This window comes from Telopea speciosissima, chromosome 4, assembly GCF_018873765.1.
Source record: "Telopea speciosissima isolate NSW1024214 ecotype Mountain lineage chromosome 4, Tspe_v1, whole genome shotgun sequence".
NCBI classification, from domain to species: domain Eukaryota; kingdom Viridiplantae; phylum Streptophyta; class Magnoliopsida; order Proteales; family Proteaceae; genus Telopea; species Telopea speciosissima.
In genome coordinates this window covers 45,433,941-45,456,726 of record NC_057919.1, presented here as the reverse complement: position 1 = coordinate 45,456,726, position 22,786 = coordinate 45,433,941, and the positions used below count along the sequence as shown (strand labels likewise).

Here is a 22,786-nt window from a genome sequence, read left to right as displayed (position 1 = left end):
TTTGTGTATTATACCTTGTAATGATAAACTTGATTGTATTAACCAATTCTATGTAAAGTTAAATAAGAAATAAGGTTAATTTATTGATAATATAGGCTAATAATTATTGATTGAATTCATAGTTCATGAGTTAATTAGGCATGGCAGGATGGGCCATAAATTCGGTTCACTTGAATTAGACCATGTGCTGATTCAACCTAGACTTTGAGGGATGAGTAGAGAAGAAAGGAATTGGTTGGGTTTAAGTTGGACTATGGGTTGGCTCAAACAAACTCGTATGTATTCATTTATGGGATGGATAGAGTTAGATTGACTCATATACTCTTAGAAGAGAGAAGAGAAGAAGAGAATAAGGAGAGTTCGAACTACCCTAGCAAGGTGAAAATCCATGGTAATGGTCAACTCTTGGCCAAGATTGCTGAGGAGAAAGCTTCCTAATACCTTGGAGAGTAGATTGAACCATTCATCTCTAAACAATTTGATGTTGGGAGAAACCTAGATGTAAATCTCTATCAAATCTCATTTGGTTTTAAACTTAGAAGCTTAGGGTTTAGTTTGTGACTTGCGTGAGCTAATTTGGCTTGCATTCTACCCCATTTCAGCTTAGGATTGAGAAGATTCAAAGAGAGTGGAGAGATTTCTGGATTTAGGGCTTGGTGGTGGTTAGAAACTAATAAATCAAGAATTGAGAGATTGAATGGAATCATTTTATTATCACATGTGAGACTGTTTTATCGTAAAATACAGAGAAGGGATTGAATCCCATTGAAATAAGGAAAGAAATAAAAACAAAATAAAAGGAAGATTGATACAATCTCAAAGACTAGAGATTGATATCTAAAAGGATATGGGAACCTAGAATCTCTCCCATATGAGATCACGTATTACTCCCCCTCAAGTTAGAGCGTGTGGATCACAAACGCCCAACTTGGAATGAATATTATGGAAAGGATCACGTCCAAGAGGTTTTGTAAAGATATCGGCAAGTTGTATGGCGAACGGAAGATGGGCTGTAGAGAGGCAACTGGGCTAAATGCACTCCCGTACGACATGACAGTCAATCTCAATGTGCTTCGTGCGCTCGTGGAATACAAGGTTGGCGGCAATATGGAGGGCTGCCTGATTATCACAATAGAGGCGCATGGGCGTTGAATGAGAGACACCAAGGTCCTGGAGAAGGCTATGGAGCCAAACGAGCTCACAAGTGGCGCTAGCCATGGAGTGGTATTCCGCCTCGGCAAAAGAGCAGGAAACTGTACTTTGCTTCTTGGACTTCTAGGATAACAGACTACTGCCAAGAAAAGTAAGGTACCCTGTGACAAGCAACGTGTAGTAGGGCAGGTGGCCCAATCGGAATCCAAAAAAGCAATGAGCTGCAGGGTACTCTTGGTCGAGAAGAACAAACCTATACCAGGTCCGGATTTGAGGTACCAAAGGACGCAAAGAGCAGCATCGCTTGCATGTGCTGGCTGAGTGTGTTGACACAGTACGTGATATCGGGCCGAGTACTGGTGAGGTAAATGAGGTGGCCAATGAGGTGACGATACTGGGCTGGATCGTTCAAAAGAGGACCTGTATCAGGGTCAAGGCGAAGGTGCTATTCCATAGGGAAGGGAACAGGTTTCACCGCAAGCAAGCCAGACTCAGATAAGATGTCGAGAGTGTACTTGTGTTGGTTGATGAAGATGCCAGCCGGACTGCTAGCAACCTCAATGCCCAGAAAATATTTAAGTTGTCTAAGATCTTTAAGGTGGAAACGTTGTTGAAGAAAATCAATGAGACCCTGAATAGTGGTGGAACGATAATATCATCAACATATATGAGCACAACAGTATAAGTGAGTCCAACCGAATGGGTGAATAGAGAATAGCCCGCTCAGGACTGGTGATAATCGACGTCAAGGAGGGCCCGGGTGAGGGTCGCTAACCAATTTCAGGATGCCTGTTTGAGGTCATAAAGAGACTTGTGCAATTACAGAAGTATGTCTCCCCCTTGTGAGAATACCCTAGAGGAAGACGCATATAGACCTCCTCATGAAGATCACCATGGAAGAAGACGTTGTTGACATCAAGCTGATGAAGGTGCCAACCATGGATGGCGGCAATGGCAAGAAGACTACGAATGGTAACAGGCTTGGCAATAGGGGTGAATGTCTCTGTATAATCAAGCCCTTCCTGTTGCATATAGCCCTTTGCGACAAGACGGGCTTTGTAGTGCTCAACCGTGCCATCCGCCTTGTGCTTGATTTTATAGACCCACTTGCAACCAATGGGTTTCTTACCTGCAGGTAGAGGCTGCAAAGACCAAGTGTTATTCTGTTCAAGAGCATGTATTTCAGCCTGTATGGCGGGATGCCAGTGGGAATGGGTCATGGCCTCAATGAAGCTAGTGGGTTCATGCTCAGATGAGAGAGCAGAGAGAAAGGAAAAGTACGAATCAAAAAATGGTCATGGGAGAAGGGGGAAGGGGGAACCGAGAGGGAGAGGGGGTGGGGGTAGGGACGGTGGAGACTAGAGAAGGTGGAACAGCCGCTGGGGGTGGGGTGGGCGCAGCAAGAACAGTCGCAGGGAAGCAAGGGGGTGGAAAGTTAGGGAGGGGTAAGGGAAGAACAGGTACGGGGGAGGGGGGAGGAAGGAGGGCGACAGAAATGTCTAGAGGGGAAGGGGGAAATGGAAAAAACGGTCACATAAAAAGCAACGTCATGTGAAACAAAAATGCAGTGAGTGGTAAGGTTATACAAACGATAGCCTTTTTGGCCATATGGATAACCAACAAAGACACATCGGATGGCATAGGGTTCAAATTTAGTGCGACCCAGAGCATGGTTGTGAGCATAACAGAGGGAACCAACAACGCAGAGATGGTCATAAGTAGGGGGACGTCAAAAAAGTAACTCATGAGGCATTTTACCATTGAGATTGGGGGTGGGGAGATGGTTTATTAATATGCGGCAGTGAGGATGCATTCCCCTCAAAAATGGATGGGTAAGTGAGCTTGAAAACGTAAGGCGTGGGCGACCTCAAGAAGATGGTGGTGCTTACGTTCGGCAACACCATTTTGTTGAGGGGTGCCTATGCAAGAGTATTGGTGAAAAAATACTCTGTGTGGTGTAGAATTGTAGCATGGGTTGGGATAAAAATTCTTTTCCATTGTCAGTGCGAATACTTTTAATGGCACAATGAAATTGGGTTTTAACCATGGCATAAAATGACATAGAAGTGTAAAAGTTTTAGATTTAGCACGCATTAAATAAATCCAAACAATGCACGAAAAATCATCGACAATGGTTAAAAAATAATGCGCACTAGAATATGAAGCAGTGCGATAACCTCCCCAAATATCACAATGTATGAGATCAAAAGCCTTAGCACTACGTTTACTATTAATTGGAAAAGAAAGTCTAGTCTGTTTAGCAAGATGACAAACATCACAGGGGAAGGGGTTGCATGGCGCTTAGAAGCGTTTGAAATCAAAGGAAATAAATGAGAGAGATGGTCAGGAAACGGCTGACCGAGATGCATATGCCAGACTGCGGAAGAGGGCGCACGGGCAGCGGAGGAAACAATTAGAGGAGGAGGGGAGGTGGTGAAGTGATAAAGTCCATCATGCATCGTTCCCGTCCCAATCAGCCGCTTCGTTGACTAGTCCTGGATAACACAAAAAGAAGGGAAAAACAAAAAAACACAATTCAAAGAATGAGTCAGGCGAGAAATAGAAATTAAATTAAATTGGAAAGATGGAACGTATAAAACGTCATGTAGGAGAATGTCAGGGGTTAAGGAGTGGGAACCACGATGAGTGATAGGCAAAGTACTGCCGTTGGGAAGCCTAACCGGTTTGGCAAAGGGGAGAGGGATAGGGTCAATCAGACTAGAAAACTCATAGGTCATGTGATCATTGGCCCCACTGTCGATAATCCATATAGAAGAATACATACCTGAAGCAGATAAACAAGCCTCTGTACTTGCGAAATTGGCAGCAGAAGGGGTGTGGACCGTACCCAAGAGTGATAGGAGCTGCTGATATTGAGTCGACGTCAGGCCGGGGACGGGCGGAGAAGCCTCGGTAGTAGGGGCGATAGTGGCGGCAACAGAAGGACCGTGGGATGAGCGGCGCGAGTTGGAGACCTGGGTAGACCAATTGGTACGAGATGGCTAACTAGGTGGGTAACCATGGAGTTGCCAATAGGTGCTGCGATAGTGGCCATAAGCCTTGCAGTGATCACAGAATGGACGCCCCTTGCCAAAAGTCTTGCTTGGGGCAAAAGAAGGGCGAGGTGCGGTCATGGCAGCAGTGTCAGAAATGGCGACGGTGACAGTCAGAGCACGTTGCTGCTCCTCCTGTAGAAGGAGGTGATACACCTGATTGACATCTGGGAGGGGTTCGATGGTGAGGATCTGAGAATGAATGGTCACCGCACTGTCAGAGAGACCCATCAAAAATTGGTAAACCTGTTCCTGTTGAACAGCGGTGTGGAGGGTGGAATGCGCACCACAAGTACAGGCAAGGACGGGATTGTAGGAAGTAAGTTCATCCCAAAGCATCATCAAACGGGTGTAGTAGATAGAGAGGGAATCTGTGTCGTGTTGAATGGTGGCGATAGAGTGCTTGAGTTGAAAGATGCGCGGGGCATTGCTGCGTGAGAAACGTTGTTTAAGCCCCGTCCAAACGGCATGAGCAGAGTCAATGTAGATGACACTGTGAGAGATGTTCTTGTCAAGGACATTGAGAATCCAAGAAAGAACCATGACATTGGATCAGTCCCATAAGAGAACGTAAGAAGGCGGGGCAGTCGGCCTAAGGAGAGAGCCATCCACAAACGTTAATTTGTCTTTGGCAGAGAGAGCCAAGTGCATCGCACGACTCCATGTGGGGTAGTTCTCCCCATCGAGGGGAGTGGAAACGAGAAGGCCACCAGTCAGAGTGGTGCAGGTAGAAGGGAGAAGACTGATCAAGTGGGATGGTGGCCAATTGATCGGTTGGCTTGGTAAGGAGATCGGCCATAATGAAAGAGAGAAACAAGACGGGCACTGGATGCCGAGCAGCAAAGCAAAGGACTGCAGTAGGAGACGAACAAGAAGGAGCCCTGGATCGTGCTTAGACTGATACCATAATAAATCTAGAATTGAGAGACTGAATGGAATCATTTTATTATCACATGTGAGACTGTTTTATAGTACAATACAGAGAAAGGATTGAATCCCATTGAAATAAGAAAAGAAATAAAAACAAAATAAAAGGAAGATTGATACAATCTCAAAGACTAGAGATTGATAACTACAAGGATATGGACCCTAGAATCTCTCCCATATGAGATCACGTAATAGAAACAAGGTATAAATGCTTCGTTGATTGTGCATGCTTAAATCTTTAATCATTTCATGTTTTAGACCAATTGCATGTTAGGTTATGGGATTTAATGTATGATACCTACATTGTTGGGGATTTGGGTAAGAAGCCTGAGGTTAAGCCCTAAAACCCTTGACTGCATTGCTGACTCGGACCACAATTCTCGATGATCCGGTGAGTCCGGCAGAATTTGTCGGTGACCCGACAAAGTACCGGCGAACCCTGTTCAAATGAAATCTTTTTGTCTATTTTCATTTTGGGAAACAGAAACTTCCGGTGTAGGTGCCGGCAAGCCCAACTGTGCCTACATGGCCGACAGCATATCCGGTTGTGAGCCAGCGAGCCTAGCAGAGGAACCCGGATTAGCTTTGTTTTGGTATTTTGATTGTTACAGCGAGAGGAGTCCATTGGGAATGAACCACTAGTTTCTTGAAGTATTGTAACACATTTTTATGATTGTATTTTTTTTTGGTAAATGCATTTTTATGATTGTATGAATACAGGTGACGCGTGGCTGGGATAATCGAGGTTCAAGCGGGAGCAATCAAGAAATTATTAAGTAGTCGTGAGTGGGAAATACTTTGGATTTTCTTACCATTGTGTGGTGAATGGATAATTAATAATATTACTAATGTAACTTAAATTATGAGATGATTCTTATGACAATGTAAATTAATGGAATAGTATGTGATTATGTAAATGAGATTGAATATTGGCATGAGAGGTACTGTAATGGAAACGCTACTTGGCCACTGGTGTAAAACAGTGTGACATCAAGAAAATTGATAATTATATTGGGAAGGGTAGTTCCAAGAACTAACAATGTGATTTATTGATACATGCTTATGTGTGTGAACTTTGAAAGAAGGATACCTCACTTGACCAAGGGGATGGAGTGAGAGAAAGAGAGAGATAACTCACTTTATGGAGTGAGATGATAGTGATACCTCATGTACGTGGATGGGGGAATTGCATTAGAGATAGAAAAACCATAGGTGCATACATGATGTGGACGGGGGATTGCATGGAGGGTACGGATATGGGTAATGTGGCAGTTGAGGTAGTTATGGCAGATGTGTGGTTGTGACCATTAATCCACCATGAGTGTGGTTATGGCTTTATGATGTATTGTGAAATGATCTTATTGTGAGACCTACCCACCATGAGTGTGGGTATGGGATGATTCATGGGGACGACTATATGTTGGGGGACTTCAAGACTAAAAATAAAGGTGAAACAAAAAGGAACGTGAGCGAGACATTGATAATATTATTAAATGGTAATGGAATTATGAACTGACAGTATTTATATACATATACACATTATCTGTTAGGAAAAACTCTGTTTGAAAAATGAAACTTCAAACTGCTTTGAACGCGATCTCACTATTTTAAAGGAGATATTTGTCCCACACAACAAATTCACCTTTAGGAATCAACAAAGCAACAAAAATAAAACACAGAACTCTCTTTTAGAGATACTGAATTGCAAGAGAGAGATAATTCGTTTGAACACAACACTTCTATTTTATAGAAGTGTTGTGTTCTTCTTATGAATAGACATATCTATTCATTTTGTATTTAGATCATTAGATCGATTGTCATCCGATCTAACGGTCCAGATTAAACCAAAGATGAACCTGTTCACAACAGTCATATCCTCTACAGCCCACTGCCCACACCGCGCGTGCGCATGAGTGTGCACGTGTGCGGACGACTACGCCGTCCTCGCATATACACCGTAGAATGTCTCCCTTTTTCGGTTTAATTCAAGAGATAAAGAAGGTAATATAATAAATACCATTTATAACTCTTGTAGTTTTCCGATGTAGGACTAAAACACTTTTCCCAAAATAACAAAATATTTATTTAATCTCTCATTTTATTACAATCTATCTAACATTATCTGCAGCGGTAAGATTGTTTTAAAATGTTTCTTACGTACTAGATTGTTGTAGCTCACCCCTCGTGAACTTTCAATTTTACAAAGCCTTTAGCATTGGGAGATGGCGATTTCTGAGGAGTGGATAGTATCATTTCACTTTTGTTTCTTTTGTTTATTTTGTACAAGTTGTTGTACATGTTTGTAAAGGCATTTGAGGCATTTGATTACATTGGGGAGGGTATACTTGTAAGTAATGAATGTCATCAAGTGGGGAAAAACATGCTTTTATTTAGGACTATAAATGCTTTTGTACTTCTACCGACAATCACACTCCGGTTTTGGTTTATAGTCCTAATGAAAAGTTCATGAGTTTCTTCTATACTATGCTATTAATGTGATTTGAATTGATAAATACTAAGATCTTACAACCTCTGCCCATGAGGGCTGCACTTTCCCTTATCTTGGGATTGGGGCGTCACACCCTAGATCTTAAGAAAGGAAGTCAAGGAAGACTTTGGAAAGGGAGAAGTTGAGATCTAAGATCTCAACATTAGCCATAAAATGGGGCTTCACGTTGGAGAAGCCAATGAGGGCTCTCATTGTTTTGGAAAGGAAGAGAAACTAAGACCGAGGGAAGGGTGGAAGAGCCAAAGAGGTTCTATTCTTATCAAGAATGATGATTTATGTCATGGAAGATTATCTCTACTAAAGCATTACAATAATCTTCAGTTGGACAAACTGTAGGATTGAAAGCAACCCAAGAGGGGGGTGAATTGGGTTGTTTCCCAATAAAACAAACTGCGGCAGATTAATCCCAAACCTAAAACTATCCCTAAGAACATCACACAACAGTATACAAGAGAAAATAAAGAGACAACAAGCAAAGGTAGATTCATGGAGGTTATTACCATTTTGCTTGTAGAGGATGGATGAGAGAGAGAAGGAGAGAGACAATCCACACCACAAATGCACATAGAGATTTAGAGTGGTTCGGACCAACTTATCCTACATCCATTACCTTGATCTCAGATCAAGGATTTGTCCATTAATAGATAATTTTCCTAGGAAAGTATCAAAAATCCTTACACACAACCACAGGCTATGTACCCAAGCCACACAAGCTCGAAGAATTTTACACCAAGCCACATAGGCTATATTTTTTACATAGGTTCTTCTTTCAATCTAATTACCGTAAACTTTTCAGCATATTTATGATTAACAATAAGATGATTTTGCAAATCACTTTACACGTTTAAGCTCAGATCTTGCCCTTTTCAAGATGATCTTTCACTTCAGCTCAAGCAACACAACAACACTTTCTCAACATGATATAGGCAGTGAAGCTCAATTCTAGCAGCTCAAAATGATCTTTTTCTCTTTTTCACACTTGTTGATTGTTGTAGTCTTGTTGATCTTCTTGTTGATTGATTATGAAATCAAATGACTTTAGCTTTTTATAAGCAAAACAAACTAGCTGTTGAACTAGTTGTTAGAGTCAAGTTCAGCTACTCCTTTGAACTTTGAGTTCCACTTTCATTTTCAAGAGAAACTAGCTATTAGAGAACCACTAAAACATCAAAACAATTAGTAGCATTAAGCTAATTTTAGGTCTCCAATATTTAACTTAGATTATTAAGAGAAACTAGCTATTGGAGCTCCTCAACATCAGTGAATAGATGATTAAGAGTTTCATTTAAGTGGTTATAGACTAAGTGGTCATTAATAGACAGTCAAAGACTCTTCGGATTCTTAACCATGCAACATTAAATTACTATCGCATGGAAGACCATACGACAGTCACAAAAGACCACTGCTATGGGGACTTGAGTAGGTCACTCTCAGGCTTCCACAGAAGATGGGCACAAAAGACCGTTGTATTGTCCGTCTGAGATGACAATCTTAAACTCTCGGACATGCACAAATGGCCATGAAGGTCATTCACGGACACTTAAAAATTTAATACTATGAGTTTAGACTTACACTTTTGATTTTGCCACTTAAAGCTTGGTCATCCATCCTTGTTGACTAATGCCCGTGGACAGCAAACGTAGACACTCTTCTAAGTCAAATCACTTAGCTTCTTGGTATTTTCATTAAGTCTATTTTTATGTCATTCTTTGGGCATTTCTCATGTTATTGGTCATGCACATTAAGATCTTAAAGATATTTCAATCAGATAAAATCCTAATGCCTTGACTTGAAGGAATCTTCCATTTGATGTAGCTTTCAGATCTTTGATTCTTTAAGTATACGGAAGACTATCATATTCTTTGCAGAAGATCATCTTCACAAGTTCTTCTTCCAATCAACATGCTTTGTTCTTCATCAACTATACCTCTTTAGCAGCTTGGGTATCATTTATCTCTTAGCACATGCACACATCACTACTGCCCTTCATGGGGGCAATTGTGAAATTGAATCCTTGAAAAAGGACAATGAGTCCTTGAGTTAAAAAGTGGAAAAGTTAAAATCTTCACTTGAAAATTTTGAGAAAGGGTCCAACACTCTAAATGGCATGGTGAATCAAGAAAAATGTGTCTCTAATACCTTTGAGATTGAGTACAAAGATTAGCTAGAAGAACCTAAGAAAAAGGTTATAACTAAGCCTAAAGTTACTTGTATGGTTGTGGCAAAATTGAGCATATTAAGGCACAATGTTCTTTGAGAACTAATAGGCAAGGACCCTAGAATAAGTAGGTATCAAATGGACAAAAATGTTTCTATGCTAACTATTGTGTAGGTTCCTCAAGTACTCAAAAAGAAAGAAATCCAAACCTGAATTGGAAACCTCAAAGGAACCAAGTGAAGCAAAGGACAAATGCAACGGTTAGCTACAAAGGTGAAAAATATGCAAATCCTAACCTCTATTAATTATTTGATTATAGATATGAAATGATGAATGAGTGTTTATGAGAAAGAGTTGGTGTTGGAAATGGATTCCATTCCATTTGAGTCAAATTGCTCATATGAGCATGGTTCAAGAAACACCATGCCTATGATTTGATAGAATGGGCTTTTAACATAAGAGAAAACTATTTGGTTGTATACACTTTTGTATGTAACTAAGTGGATCATGGAAAAAATGATCTTGGTTGTATACACTTTTGTATGTAACTAAGTGGATCATGTAAAAAATGATCTTGGTTGTATACACTTTTTGGTGGCCCTTTTGCAGTCGTACGAAGCTCCACTCGTTAATCCAGCAAACCTTTGTTGATCCGGCAAGTCTGTTCGAATGTAAGTTGTGGCAGTGTATCAGCATGCATGGACGTTTGACGTTGATCTGCTTGGCACATATGGGGCCCCTCTTTTAGCACTTATGTACATGCGTTTACTTTTAGCTGTATCTTCAGCTTTTTCTCTAGGGAAGTGGTTGTACACCATCCCGTAGCTTGGATGACCCAGTCCATGGCATGTGAGACTGGGTTAATTTCCACTCCTTGGTTTTGGATATCGTATATCCATACATTGTGTTTATCATTCTCTCTTTCTGTCTTATGTATTTTGTTTCCCTTAGTTTGGTGTTTGGCGCACATGAATGAATAGCCTTCTTTTCTACCAAAAAGAAAAAGTCATAAGAGTTGGCTTATACTTTTGACTGTATTTGATTGTGCATTATATAATAAGGAGTCTATGCACATTCTTTGACCAAGGGATATATATGGCATTTCATCTATTGATAAGTAATAAAATTGGATTTTAGAAATACTCATAAAATTAAGCAAATGAAAATGCTCTTTCCTATTTATAAATGGCCGAACATAACCCCCCCACCCCCCACTATTGCGAGATATCCTCTCCTATTCATCAAAGCGCCTCGATCAAGGGAGATTCTCTTGACCATGACTGAAGAAAAACTCGGTCCTAAAATATTTGATCAAGACAAAATAAACCTCTTCTGAAATGCTGACCTCCAAGAAATCATAAAATAGATGAAATGAAAATCCTCCTATTGCATTCAATTATAGGAATGGAATTGAACATGCCAAGATAAGAAACTGAAAGAAAGCATTCATCTTGCAATAGTAAGACAAAATAAGAAACATTTGAAACGAACTTATAATTCTCCCTTTTAAAGGATCACAGTAATCATCTTAGCACGACTCAAAGACATTTGATGCTTGTATCATGAAAATGAGGACGAGATCTTTACTCAAATCCCAAAGAATTCTTGGAATATCATCTCCAACCTGGTTGTGCATGAACAAGATATTTTGGTTTTGTACGCACATGGTTCTATCTCTCTCTCTCTCTCTCTCTCTCCGGCCTGATGGAGAGCACATCATGAAACGAAGAAAGTAAGTGTAAAACGATATGGGCCAAGGGCCCGGTCCAGACCGACCACAAGGGGCAGACCAGCCGAACCTACACAAGGGAGAGGGAGGCGGTCACTTAAGTGACCAACTCCTCTCCCCCCTCTCTGTCGGAATCCCAGTGGGGATCTAAAAGGGGAAGTCTAGGGTTTTTGGTTTTATATATCTAAGATAGCCTAAAACCCTAGTGCAGTTGATAGAAAACACATTCTCTCCCTCTTCAAGTTTTATGTTTTTCTTTTGGGTTTTCATCCCTGCTGCCCAGGGATTTGTGGTGTGGATTTCTTTAAAAAGAAAACTATAGATCGTGGAACTTTGTTCGTGTACTCGTAACCATAAGTTTGGCTATTGATCCTTCTTCGCTACACTTTCGTTCACATTCAGGTATGATCTAAACCCTGGTTTATTTGGATCTTGATGGATGTGATCTAATAATGGCATCAGAGCTATTGGTTTATGGTTCGCCTATATGGGGAAGAGATTATTATTTTTTGGATATAGAATTAGAGTTTTTTGGTTTGGAAGGAACATGAGCGCTACCCATGGAGCGCAGCTCATGCTTCTCCCCCATTTCTCTCTTTCCCCTCTTTTTTTTCCCTTTTTTTTCTTTCTTCCCCATTACACGCTGCCCTTGGCTCACGCCCATAGCAGCTGCAGGCCGCGGTCTGCGACTGCCTCGGGTATGTGCAGGGCGAACACACGCTAGCTGTGCACAGCAGCAACAGCAGTGCCGTGGCCTACGGCTGCCGCGGCTGTGTGCAGCTAGGCATGCCACGGACCTTTGGGGGTGCACATGGCGGCAGCCGCTGGCTAGGCCAAGCAGCTGCTGCCAAGCAAAATAAAAAAAAACTGAGAAGAAATAAGAAAAGGAAAAGAAGAAAAAAAAAAAAAGGGTTTTCACAATGATTACTTTTCAAAAGCATTGAAAAGCAATCACTGTTTTTACAAAAGTTTTTATTTTTGCTTAAGATTTTTGTTTGAAAAAGTCAAAAGCAAATTTTTGATTACAGGCCGTGAATTTGTTTCGTCTATGGGAGTAATGATTATGCATAAAGGGTTTAAAACCTTACGGTAAATAAAAATTTTGCAGCAATGTTGTTTTGGCCGCACCCGTGAGCAAAATTGTTTTTTTTTGGGATCTGTTTTTAGGGGATTTTTTGGGAAGGAGATGGATGAAATGGGAATCTCTTCACCCACCCTCTTACTTTTTCTATAATTGGATTTTCATTGTGATTGCATGCCTAATTGGTTTTAATTGTCCTTATTTTTTATTTTTACTATTATGTACTTACAAATTTAAACTGATAATTTTATCCTCCCGTGGTGGTATGACTTTATTTGACTCACACCATACAGGTAAGAGGTCAAACCCCATCACATGCAACCCTAAATGCTATGTTTTATAAGATGGAATAATTGTGCTTGTTATAAGGGATATGTTTTGATGTATGTACAATAGAGTTGGTACTGGACATGATACAGAGTGCGGTGCTCCCCAGTAGTGATGTAGTAGGATTCTTGAATGTAAAGAGTTGGTTGTAATTTTTAATATTTTAATTTTTGAGAAGTCATGTAAAGGGAGGCTACTGCACTGCGTATCATTATTTTGTATCGACTCGGCACATCATTTCAAGTACCAATTTGGGTCTCTTATGTGAGTCCCTTGCGCACCCGATGTATGACGCATTAAATTATGGTCTGGAAATGTCCTTTCCTCCAAACTTTTTATTCGAAATCAATTAAAATTATACGTTCCCAAATCCACGCACTGTGAGATTTGATTATGAGCCTAGCAAAATTTTCGGTCTCACCATGTGGAAGAGGGAACCATTAATTTTAATTAGGGTTTCTTGAACAAAAATTATTTTTTGTGTGGATGTATACTAAATGTCCTCCCTTGCACATTTTAGTGATGGCCACCAAGAACGTTGTTGCTGACCTTAACCAAGGCAACAAGTTGGATGGAACCAACTATGACATGTGGCATCATAAGATGTAGTTCTTACTTAATGAATAAGATTACCTTGAACCCCTAACCTCTGAAATGGCTAAACCTGATGAGGGTACTACCGCCCGTCAACGTCAAGAAAAGGAAGCCTATGAGGCTTGGTTTAAGAGAGACCGTAGTGCTCGCTTTATCATGTTAAGCTCGATGCACGATGATCTCATCGGTCAGTATAAGAAATGCGAGACTGCCAAGTCTATGTGGGACCAGGTTAAGTTAGAATGTAGCGGTACATCAACTACAAGGTTGCGGGTGATGAACACATTTATGTGTGAAATCTTAGGGCATAAAGCATACAATTGACCATACTGGACAGAGTTACTCGGTGCTTTCTTGTGCTTTTCAGGTTTTTTGGCTATTTATTGCTATTCTGGATTATCGGGGTCTATATCTCCAAATTTACACGTAAAGCTGCCCAATGTTTTTGCATGGCTGTGTTCAGAGCTAAATTTTGGGCAAGGTGGATGTGACGGAATTCAATTTTGCATCCTTTTCGGCCTCCATGCAAGCAATTATAGTTTCTGGGCCGTAAAAGAATAATGGGCCAGAAATGAGCCGAAACGCAATCCCGAGCCAGTCTGAATTTTTGGAGAGTTATATTTGGCATCAAGGAAGACAATTATGATCAAGGGTTGAGATCCTCTCAAGCATTTACCTCTTTTTGCATTTTTTTCACTATTGGAGGAGAGAGAAAAGCCACATGGGACCTACACCTAATCACATGTGACCCAGGGTAGGATGGGAATAATTCTCACTGAAGCAACCAAAGACAAAGGAGGAATTTCATAGTCAAATTAGAAGTTTGACTAGAAAATGGACTGCAAGCAAGGATCGGCCAAGTGGGATTTGCGCAAGAAAGAAAGGAGAAGTAGTAGGAGAGATAGGAGGAAAAAGAAATTAAAAAAAAAAAAAAGAGAGGAGATAATCCATCCCACTCACAATTCTCTTTCCCTCTTTCCTAAACTTCCAAAACTCTCTCCCACTCACGGCCTCTCTCTCTCTCACCGTTACACCACTCACATTCCATCTCTTCCTTTCCACCACTCACGTTTCTTTCTCCCTCCTTCCTAATTTCACTTACATTCCATCTCTTTCTTTCCACCTGTCCTCCTATTCTCTCTTTCACACACACCACCACTCACGGCTCTCACCACCCTATTTTATCTCCCCCCTCCCTCGTTATCTCTCTCTCACCCATATCTTTATTTATTCGTTTCTATTTTATCTCTTTCTCTTTTTCTTCCCTCTCTCCTAAAATCTCTCTTCTCACACCAGGCTCCACGATTTTTAGGAGGAGAGAGGCCCCAAAACCGTGGAGCCCCTCTCCCTCTTCCCTTTTCTCTCTTCTTTTCTCCCATTCTCCTTATAAATACCCATAGCCTTGGGCTTGTAAACTTGTTCAATTAATTAGTGAAATTTCTTCTTTTCTTCTTTTAGTTTTTGGCTTTCTAAATTCAAGTTTGATTTTATGATTTTAATTCCATGGTTGTAATGCTTTTGATTCATGCTTTAATTTTATGTCTTCAATTGAATTGTAATAATTTAATTCTAGTTTAGTTTTAAAACTTTCTAGTCTAGGCTTCTAATTCTAGTGAGAAGAATTAGAAACTTGGAAGAGAAAGTCATGCAAAGATTGTTCAAGTGTTCAAGCTTCTTCAACTATATTCATGCAAAGCCTAATTAGTTCATGCACTTTCAACTTTGGTAGAAGGGAGTATCAATTTCTTATTTTTATTTGTATGTTCTTCTTCTTCTTAACCTCTTAATTCTTCTAGTTTCTAATTTCTTCTTCTTATTCTCTATCTCTTTTTCTTCTATTAGTTTTATTTTATTAGTATTTTCATCTCCATTAATCCCTCCATTCTATTAGGAATTTTCATTTTCATTCTCTACCTCTCTAATTCAATTATGCTTTTAGGGTTTTATTTTTTATTTACTATCATCATTATGCATTATGTTAGGATTTTAATTTAATTATTTCTGTTTTAATTTCAGATTTGGTAGCGCCATTTCAAGTGTGAGAAGCAAACAATTTCAATCCGGTTCAAGCACCTTCGGGTTTTACATCTCTAATCTTTTAGTCTCATTTTTCCTTTCTAATATCTTCTTTTGATTTTTTTTATGTGGTTGTGATGTGTGGCCGCAATTTATTCCTTCGAATCCACGTTAGTATTGATATGTTAGATGCTTGTGTGTTAGGACGCCAATTCAATTCGCTAGATGCTTGTGAGTTAGGATGCGTTAATTTTCGTTAGTTTAATTAATTTAATTTAACACTTTAATTTGGTTCACTTTGCATTGCTTTAAAGTGAGTAGGATAGAGTGGCGTACATCTCATTGAGTTTGACCTGTTGCTACGATTGATCCATACGCTTGCGGTCAATTATTTCCTGCAAACAAGTTTTTGACGCCGTTGCCAAGGAGATTATTGTCCATTTTATTTTTCTGATTTTTAAGTAATTCAAAATGCTTTAGTTTCTTCCCTTTCTCCTCTTCTTTTTCAAAAGGAAAAAAAAAAAAAAAAACCTCATCTTGTTTCTCTTCTGTTTCAAAGAATGTGCGCTCAATCTAAAATTTTTCATATGCCCAACCCCAGCCAATCTTGGTATCCCTCATAGGGCTGCATCTTGACTTGGTTGGGTGGATTAACATGTGACTTATCTTTGGAAGTGACCAACTTTGATAACAGGTTAGCAACAAAGTGAGTGCTTTTGTTGTTAGTGATTTTTTTTTCTCCTAGTCCTTTTATTTTATTTTTTTCTTTTTAAAACCGAAAAAAAAAAAAAAAAAAAAGTTTTAGGGAGACCTCAATTTTGGATAGGTAGTTAGTTTATGCATGTTTGGAATAATGGGAGGTGCACCTCCACCTATGACTTTGGGGGAAAGGTGAAACCATGCTAAGGCACATATGACTTTGGGGGAAAGGTTTAAACGGGCTAGGATGGCCCAAAGTAGTGAGTTAGAGAATAACTTTGCACCACCCCAGTATAATTTTGTTCCCCAACCCAACTATAGGCCTTTAGGAAATTTTGATTGATCGCACCCCCAGACTATCCATGTTGTGAAAGGATGCCCTAATCTTTATAGGGATTGTAATTTTCATGGTCGGTTTGGTCCTCCAATGCCCAACCCTCCATTGGATTTCAATGAGCCACCTCTCCCTGCACCATATCAACAACCCCCTAAGTTTCAAAAAATGGGTGAGAATGCTAGAATAAGTGAGTTAGATAAACGCATAGCCCTTCTCATGACAAGCCACAATAACATGGAGAAGCAAGTCTCTCAACTGATCACCATGATGCAGGAGGAGGAAACGGGTAAATTACCTAGTTAGCCTGAACCTAATCCATGTTACTAGATTCCAGTTCAGAAAGAATCGCCCCATCCCCAGTTTAATGATGTTGAAAGTCCACCACCCCAGTTTGAAGTTAATGAGAGTCACTCCCAATAAGATGATTTTCAAGATGATTTATTTATTGAGATTGAGTCTCCTGAAGATGTTAGTGAAGCGAAGTTTGATGAGCTACCTGGGGAAGTCCAACTTTTGCCTGAAATTCCTGATCTTAGTGAGCCTAGTGTTTCTACTGATTTAGAATTAGATTTTCATGATAGCATAGAAACCCAGGAAATTCGATCTCCCTCTCTCTCTTTGGAAAACCCAGATAATTGTCATTTTGAAGATTTGATTGTCCCGTATGTTGATTGGTCCAAACCTCCTAGGTTTGATGATTTTATTGAGGAAGACAGTATTAGTCATGATGCTCTTCAAGCATATTATCGTGACCCTTATTCGGCAAACCAAGTTTGCAAGGGGAGGATAATTTTATTGCTCAGATTGATTTGAGTAAACCTCCCATTTTTTATGCTTATCTTGATGAGGTTACTGATATTCATGATCCTTTTAATGTTTACTGCAATTCATTCTTGGTTGGTTTTTGCGATAATAACATGCATTTTGTATTGACCATGGGAGGGAATGGGAGGATATGTCTACATGGACTATTTTTCACTGCCTCCATTTTCCACTGTCCCATGTGGACAGATTTTTCTGTTGGGTACTTATCATTTGTGCTTAACTTTCATGTTATTTCTCGCTTTACTAAAATTCATGGTCGAGTATTTTCTGGTTCTGAAGCTCTTTTTACACTTACCGGCCATGGATTGAGATTTCTGTTGTTGGCCCTAGCACTTTTTGTAGAGCTCATGACTCTTGATGCTCCTCTTTGTTGATTATATCTAGTAAGCCCCCTCATCTCCTCCCTTGTCCTTATTCTTTCTTTTTTGCATGCATTGAGGACATTGCATAAATTAAGTGGGGGGGTGTGTGTTGGACTTAGGACTTAATTGGTGAATTTTGTAAATTTTGATTGTGACGGTAGTTTGGTTTTGTGTGTACTTTTTTTTGATTGTGAAACGAGAGAAAGAGGGAATTAGGTGTCGTAGCATGCGAAATAATAAAAAAATCCCTTTCAAGGACGATAGTTGGTTTGTATCCGGTGAGAGGGATTGAGTTGAAAAATATGAGTATTATTTCGTTTGATGGCTAGATTTCTCTATGTATTTTATGGATCCCTTGATCTTTTGGCTAGTAGTTGAGACCAATTTGTTGTGGCAAGGTAAGGCATGAAAGTGAAAGTGAAAGAAAAAAAAGAAGAAAGAAATGAAAGTGGAATTCCTTGGCACTAGACAGGGCACTGTTGCCTCAGGAAGCAGGGTGACTTGTTCGAAATTCCTTGGAAGGAAACTCAAAAAAAAAAACTCTTGCATCAATGTCTCAATGTCTTTATAGATACATGCAAAAAGCGAAGCTACCAAGTACTTGGGTGTCTGGTGTATGCTCCACCATGTCATTCAGAGAACAGTAGTGGAGTAGAAATAGAGTTTACTGTTGTGAAAGAAAAGCTACTGCCTTAATGCCTGAAAAGAAAGTATGGTAAAAAATGCTCAAAACCTAAGTCTTTGGTTCCATCGATGCTATGAGTGGTTTACCTGAAGGTGAGTAGTGTTCAGAAAATATGAGGAGATCCCTTAATCTTGATGCATGCTTGTTGCTTGAATTGATGTGGGGTGACAAAATTCAAGTATGGGGGAACCTTTGGCTCCTTTATCTTTAATTGAGCACTTTTGGGGATTATGTGCACTTTCCTACTTATGCCATGATTGAAATTTGCAGCATTCTTTCTTATTGAATTTTGGGTGTATATTCATTGCAAACACCCACGAGACACAACTCGTCCACTAGGAGTAACCTAGGGGTTCAAAGGCTTGTTGCACATACTAAGTGCAACCGTGATTCCTACGAAAGTGAGTTAGGATTTCTACATTCTAGATTCATTTTTTGTTTTTGTTTACTTGAGGATAAGTAACGTTCAAGTGTGGGGGAATCTGATGAATACATTTATGTGTGAAATCTTAGGGCATAAAGCATACATTTTACCACACTGGACAGAGTTACTCGGCGCTTTCTTGTGCTTTTCAGGTTTTTGGGCTATTTATTGCTATTCTGGACTATCGGGGGCTACATCTCCAAATTCACACGTATAGCTGTCCAATATTTTTGCATAGCTGTGTTCAGAGCTAAATTTTGAGCAAGATGGACGTGAAGGAATTCAATTTCGCATCCTTTTCGGCCTCCATGCAAGCAATTATCGTTTCTGGGCCGTAAAAGAATAATGGGCCAGAAATGAGCTGAAACGCAAGCCCGAGCCAGTCTGAATTTTTGGAGAGTTATATTTGGCATCAAGGAAGACAATTATGATCAAGGGTTGAGATCCTCTCAAGCATTTACCCTCTTTTTGTATTTTTTCACTATTGGAGGAGAGAGAAAAGCCACATGGGACCTACACCTAATCACATGTGACCAAGGGTAGGATGGGAATAATTCTCATTGAAGCAACCAAGGACAAAGGAGGAATTTCATATTCAAATTAGAAGTTTGACTAGAAAGTGGGCTACAAGCAAGGATCGGCCAAGTGGGATTTACGCAAGAAAGAAAGGAGAAATAGTAGGAGAGATAGGAGGAAAAAGAAATTAAAAAAAAAAAAAAGAGAGGAGATAATCCATCCCACTCACAATTCTCTTTCCCTCTTTCCTAAACTTCCACAACTCTCTCCCACTCACGGCCTCTCTCTCTCTCACCTTTACACCACTCACATTCCATCTCTTCCTTTCCACCTCTCCTCCTATTCTCTCTCTCACACACACCACCACTCACGGCTCTCACCACCCTATTTTATCTCCCCCCTCCCACGTTATCTCTCTCTCTCCCATATCTTTATTTATTTATTCTTTTCTATTTTATCTCTTTCGCTTTTTCTTCCCTCTCTCCTAAAATCTCTCCTCTCACACAAGGCTCCACAATTTTTAGAGGACATGATGGGTATTGTATTATTTGTTGAGTGGAAACCTAGTCATCACTTTCTCTTTCCAATTTTCCAAGGGCACTTTTAGAATTTTACTATGGCTAGATTGCTTTTGGAGAAGATTCTCTCATCCTTGGAAGGTTGAAAAGTCAAAGATGCCTTGATCTCATTGCTTGGAGAAGACTCCTACAAAGAAAAGGAAGCACAAGTTTAGAATTAGAAAGTTACTTTTTTGAAAAATAGAAGGTTTATGTAGCTAAGATTCTTATCTCTCTTAGTTTCTATTTTTTCTTGGGGATCAACTCTTATTGTAAAGGAAGGAGAAGGGAATATTCCCTTATTGTTGGATACTCTCTCCTCCACATTTTTTAGAAGGAGAGAGGCCCCAAAACCGTGGAGCCCCTCTCCCTCTTCCCTTGCTCTCTTCTTCTCTCCCCTTCTCCCTATAAATACCCATAGCCTTGGGCTTGTAAACTTGTTCAATTAATTAGTGAAATTTCTTCTTTTCTTCTTCTAGTTTTTGGCTTTCTAAGTTCGAGTTTGAGTTTATGATTTCAATTCCACGTTTGTAATGCTTTTGATTCATGCTTTAACTTTATGTCTTCAATTGGGTTGTAATAATTTAATTCTAGTTTAGTTTTAAAGCTTTCTAGCCTAGGTAATTCTAGTGAGAAGAATTAGAGACTTGGAAGAGGAAGCCATGCAAGGATTGTTCAAGTGTTCAAGCTTCTTCAACTATATTCATGCAAAGCCTAATTAGTTCATGCACTTTTAACTTTGGTAGAAGGGAGTATCAATTTCTTATTTTTATTTTTATGTTCTTCTTCTTCTTAACCTTTTAATTCTTCTAGTTTCTAATTTCTTCTTCTTATTCTCTACCTCTTTCTTCTTCAAATAGTTTTATTTTATTAGTATTCTTATCTCCATTAATCCCTCCATTCTATTAGGAATTTTCATTCTCCATTATTTTTTTTTTTATTTTCATTCTTTACCTCTCTAATTCAATCATGCTTTTAGGGTTTTATTTTTTATTTACTATCATCATTATGCATTATGTTAGGATTTTAATTTAATTATTTCTGTTTTAATTTCAGATTTGGTAGCGCCATTTCAAGTATGAGAAGCAAGCAATTTCAATCCGATTCAAGCACCTTCGGGTTTTATAGCTCTAATCTCTTAGTCTCATTCTCCCTCTCTAATCTCTTCTTTTGTTTTTTTTTTATGTGGTTGTGATGTGTGGCTTCAATTTATTCCTTCGAATCCACATTAGTATTGATAGGTTAGATGCTTGTGTGTTAGGACGCCAATTCAATTCGCTAGATGCTTGTGAGTTAGGATGCGTTAATTTTTGTTAGTTTAATTAGTTTAATTTAACACTTTAATTTGGTTCATTTTGCATTGCTTTAAAGTGAGTAAGATAGAGTGGTGTACATCTCCTTGAGTTCGACTCGTAGCTACGATTGATCCGTACCCTTATGATTAATTATTTCTTACAAACAGTGGGCCATGTCCTAAAAGTTTGAAATGTACCAGAAGGATCCCAAGCACAACATGGTTGAACACCTTAGGGTTGTAAAAGACATAACCTGGAAATTAGGTGATGCTGGGTACACCTTAGCGATGAGCAGCAGGTTCAAGCCATCATAAGGACGTTACCTGATTCTTGGGCCCAAATGAAAGTGGTTCTCACACATAACAACAGTGTCAAAACTTTCAATGAGATTGCCGCTCATGTGGAGTTAGAGGCGGAGCGCCTAGAGGCGACCCAATCACATGCCCTTGTCGTCCAAGCGGGTCAGCGCAAGACTTCTGGGTCTAAACGCAAGAGACAATGGAACACAATGAATCAGGGATAGGCTTAGAACGCTGCACCAAATGAAGGTAAATCCTCTAAGCGCAAACGTGGCAAGCAAGGTGGAAAGAGAGACATCACTAAGGTCAAGTGCTATAACTGCCAGAAGATGGGGCACTTCGCTCGTGATTGCACTGAAGCGAAGAAGGTACCATTTCTACCCCTCTCTCTCTGTACTTTTGTGTGTACGTATGTTTTGGTTGCCCAAACCCAATCTGACTGGATTATGGATAGAAGAGCAACAAGACACATAGCGCGTGATCGAGGGGGTTTCGTAGATTATAGAAAGATTTCAGATGGCGCCCAAAATATCTATATGGGGAATGACACATGTGAAGCAGTTCGAAGAGTTGATACCTATCAGCTCACATGGCGCATTGGGCACGTCATGCTTCTTCATGATGTGCTATACGCATCGAAAATCCAGCATAATCTACTTTCTGTTATTGCACTTTTGACTTTAGGTTATTCATTTATTTTTGATGTTGATACTTTTGAGATACGCTTGGATGGTAGTTATTTTGGACAATATTTTTTTGAGAATGGTTTTATTAAAGTAGATTTGATAAGTCTTGTGGTTGCTTCTTTGTCTTTTGTAACTAATACTGATATTAGTTCGAAATCAATTACATGGCATGCTAGACTGGGACACATAGGTCGAGATAGGATGAGACGGTTAGCTAGAGAAGGTCTTCTTGGCCCACTCGCTAAAATCAACCTACCAACATGTGAGTCATGTTTAGCTGGTAAGGCCCGCTGGAAGCCCTCTGGAAAGGTAATCCGGGCAACCCAGACCCTAGCTTATCCATTCGGACATTTGCGGACCAATGAATGTGAAGGCACGTCATGGGGCTTCTTATTTCCTTACCTTCATAGGCGATTATTCGCGATATGGCTCTGTCTTCTTGATTGCTCATCGCTATGAAGCATTAGATTGCTTCAAACGCTTTATAGCAGAGGTTGAGAATCAATAACGCAGGAGTTTAAAAACTCTATGCACTGACCGAGGATGCGAATATCT

General features: G+C 39.8%; 1 protein-coding gene across 1 annotated transcript; it reads right to left on the bottom strand.

The window, feature by feature from the left end:
• Positions 1-4,154: 4,154 nt before the first annotated feature.
• Positions 4,155-4,748, bottom strand: LOC122659331. Its single transcript, XM_043854455.1, has one exon. It carries the CDS (start codon positions 4,746-4,748, stop codon positions 4,155-4,157), a length of 594 nt encoding a protein of 197 aa, XP_043710390.1.
• Between the last annotated feature and the right edge of the window lie 18,038 nt (positions 4,749-22,786).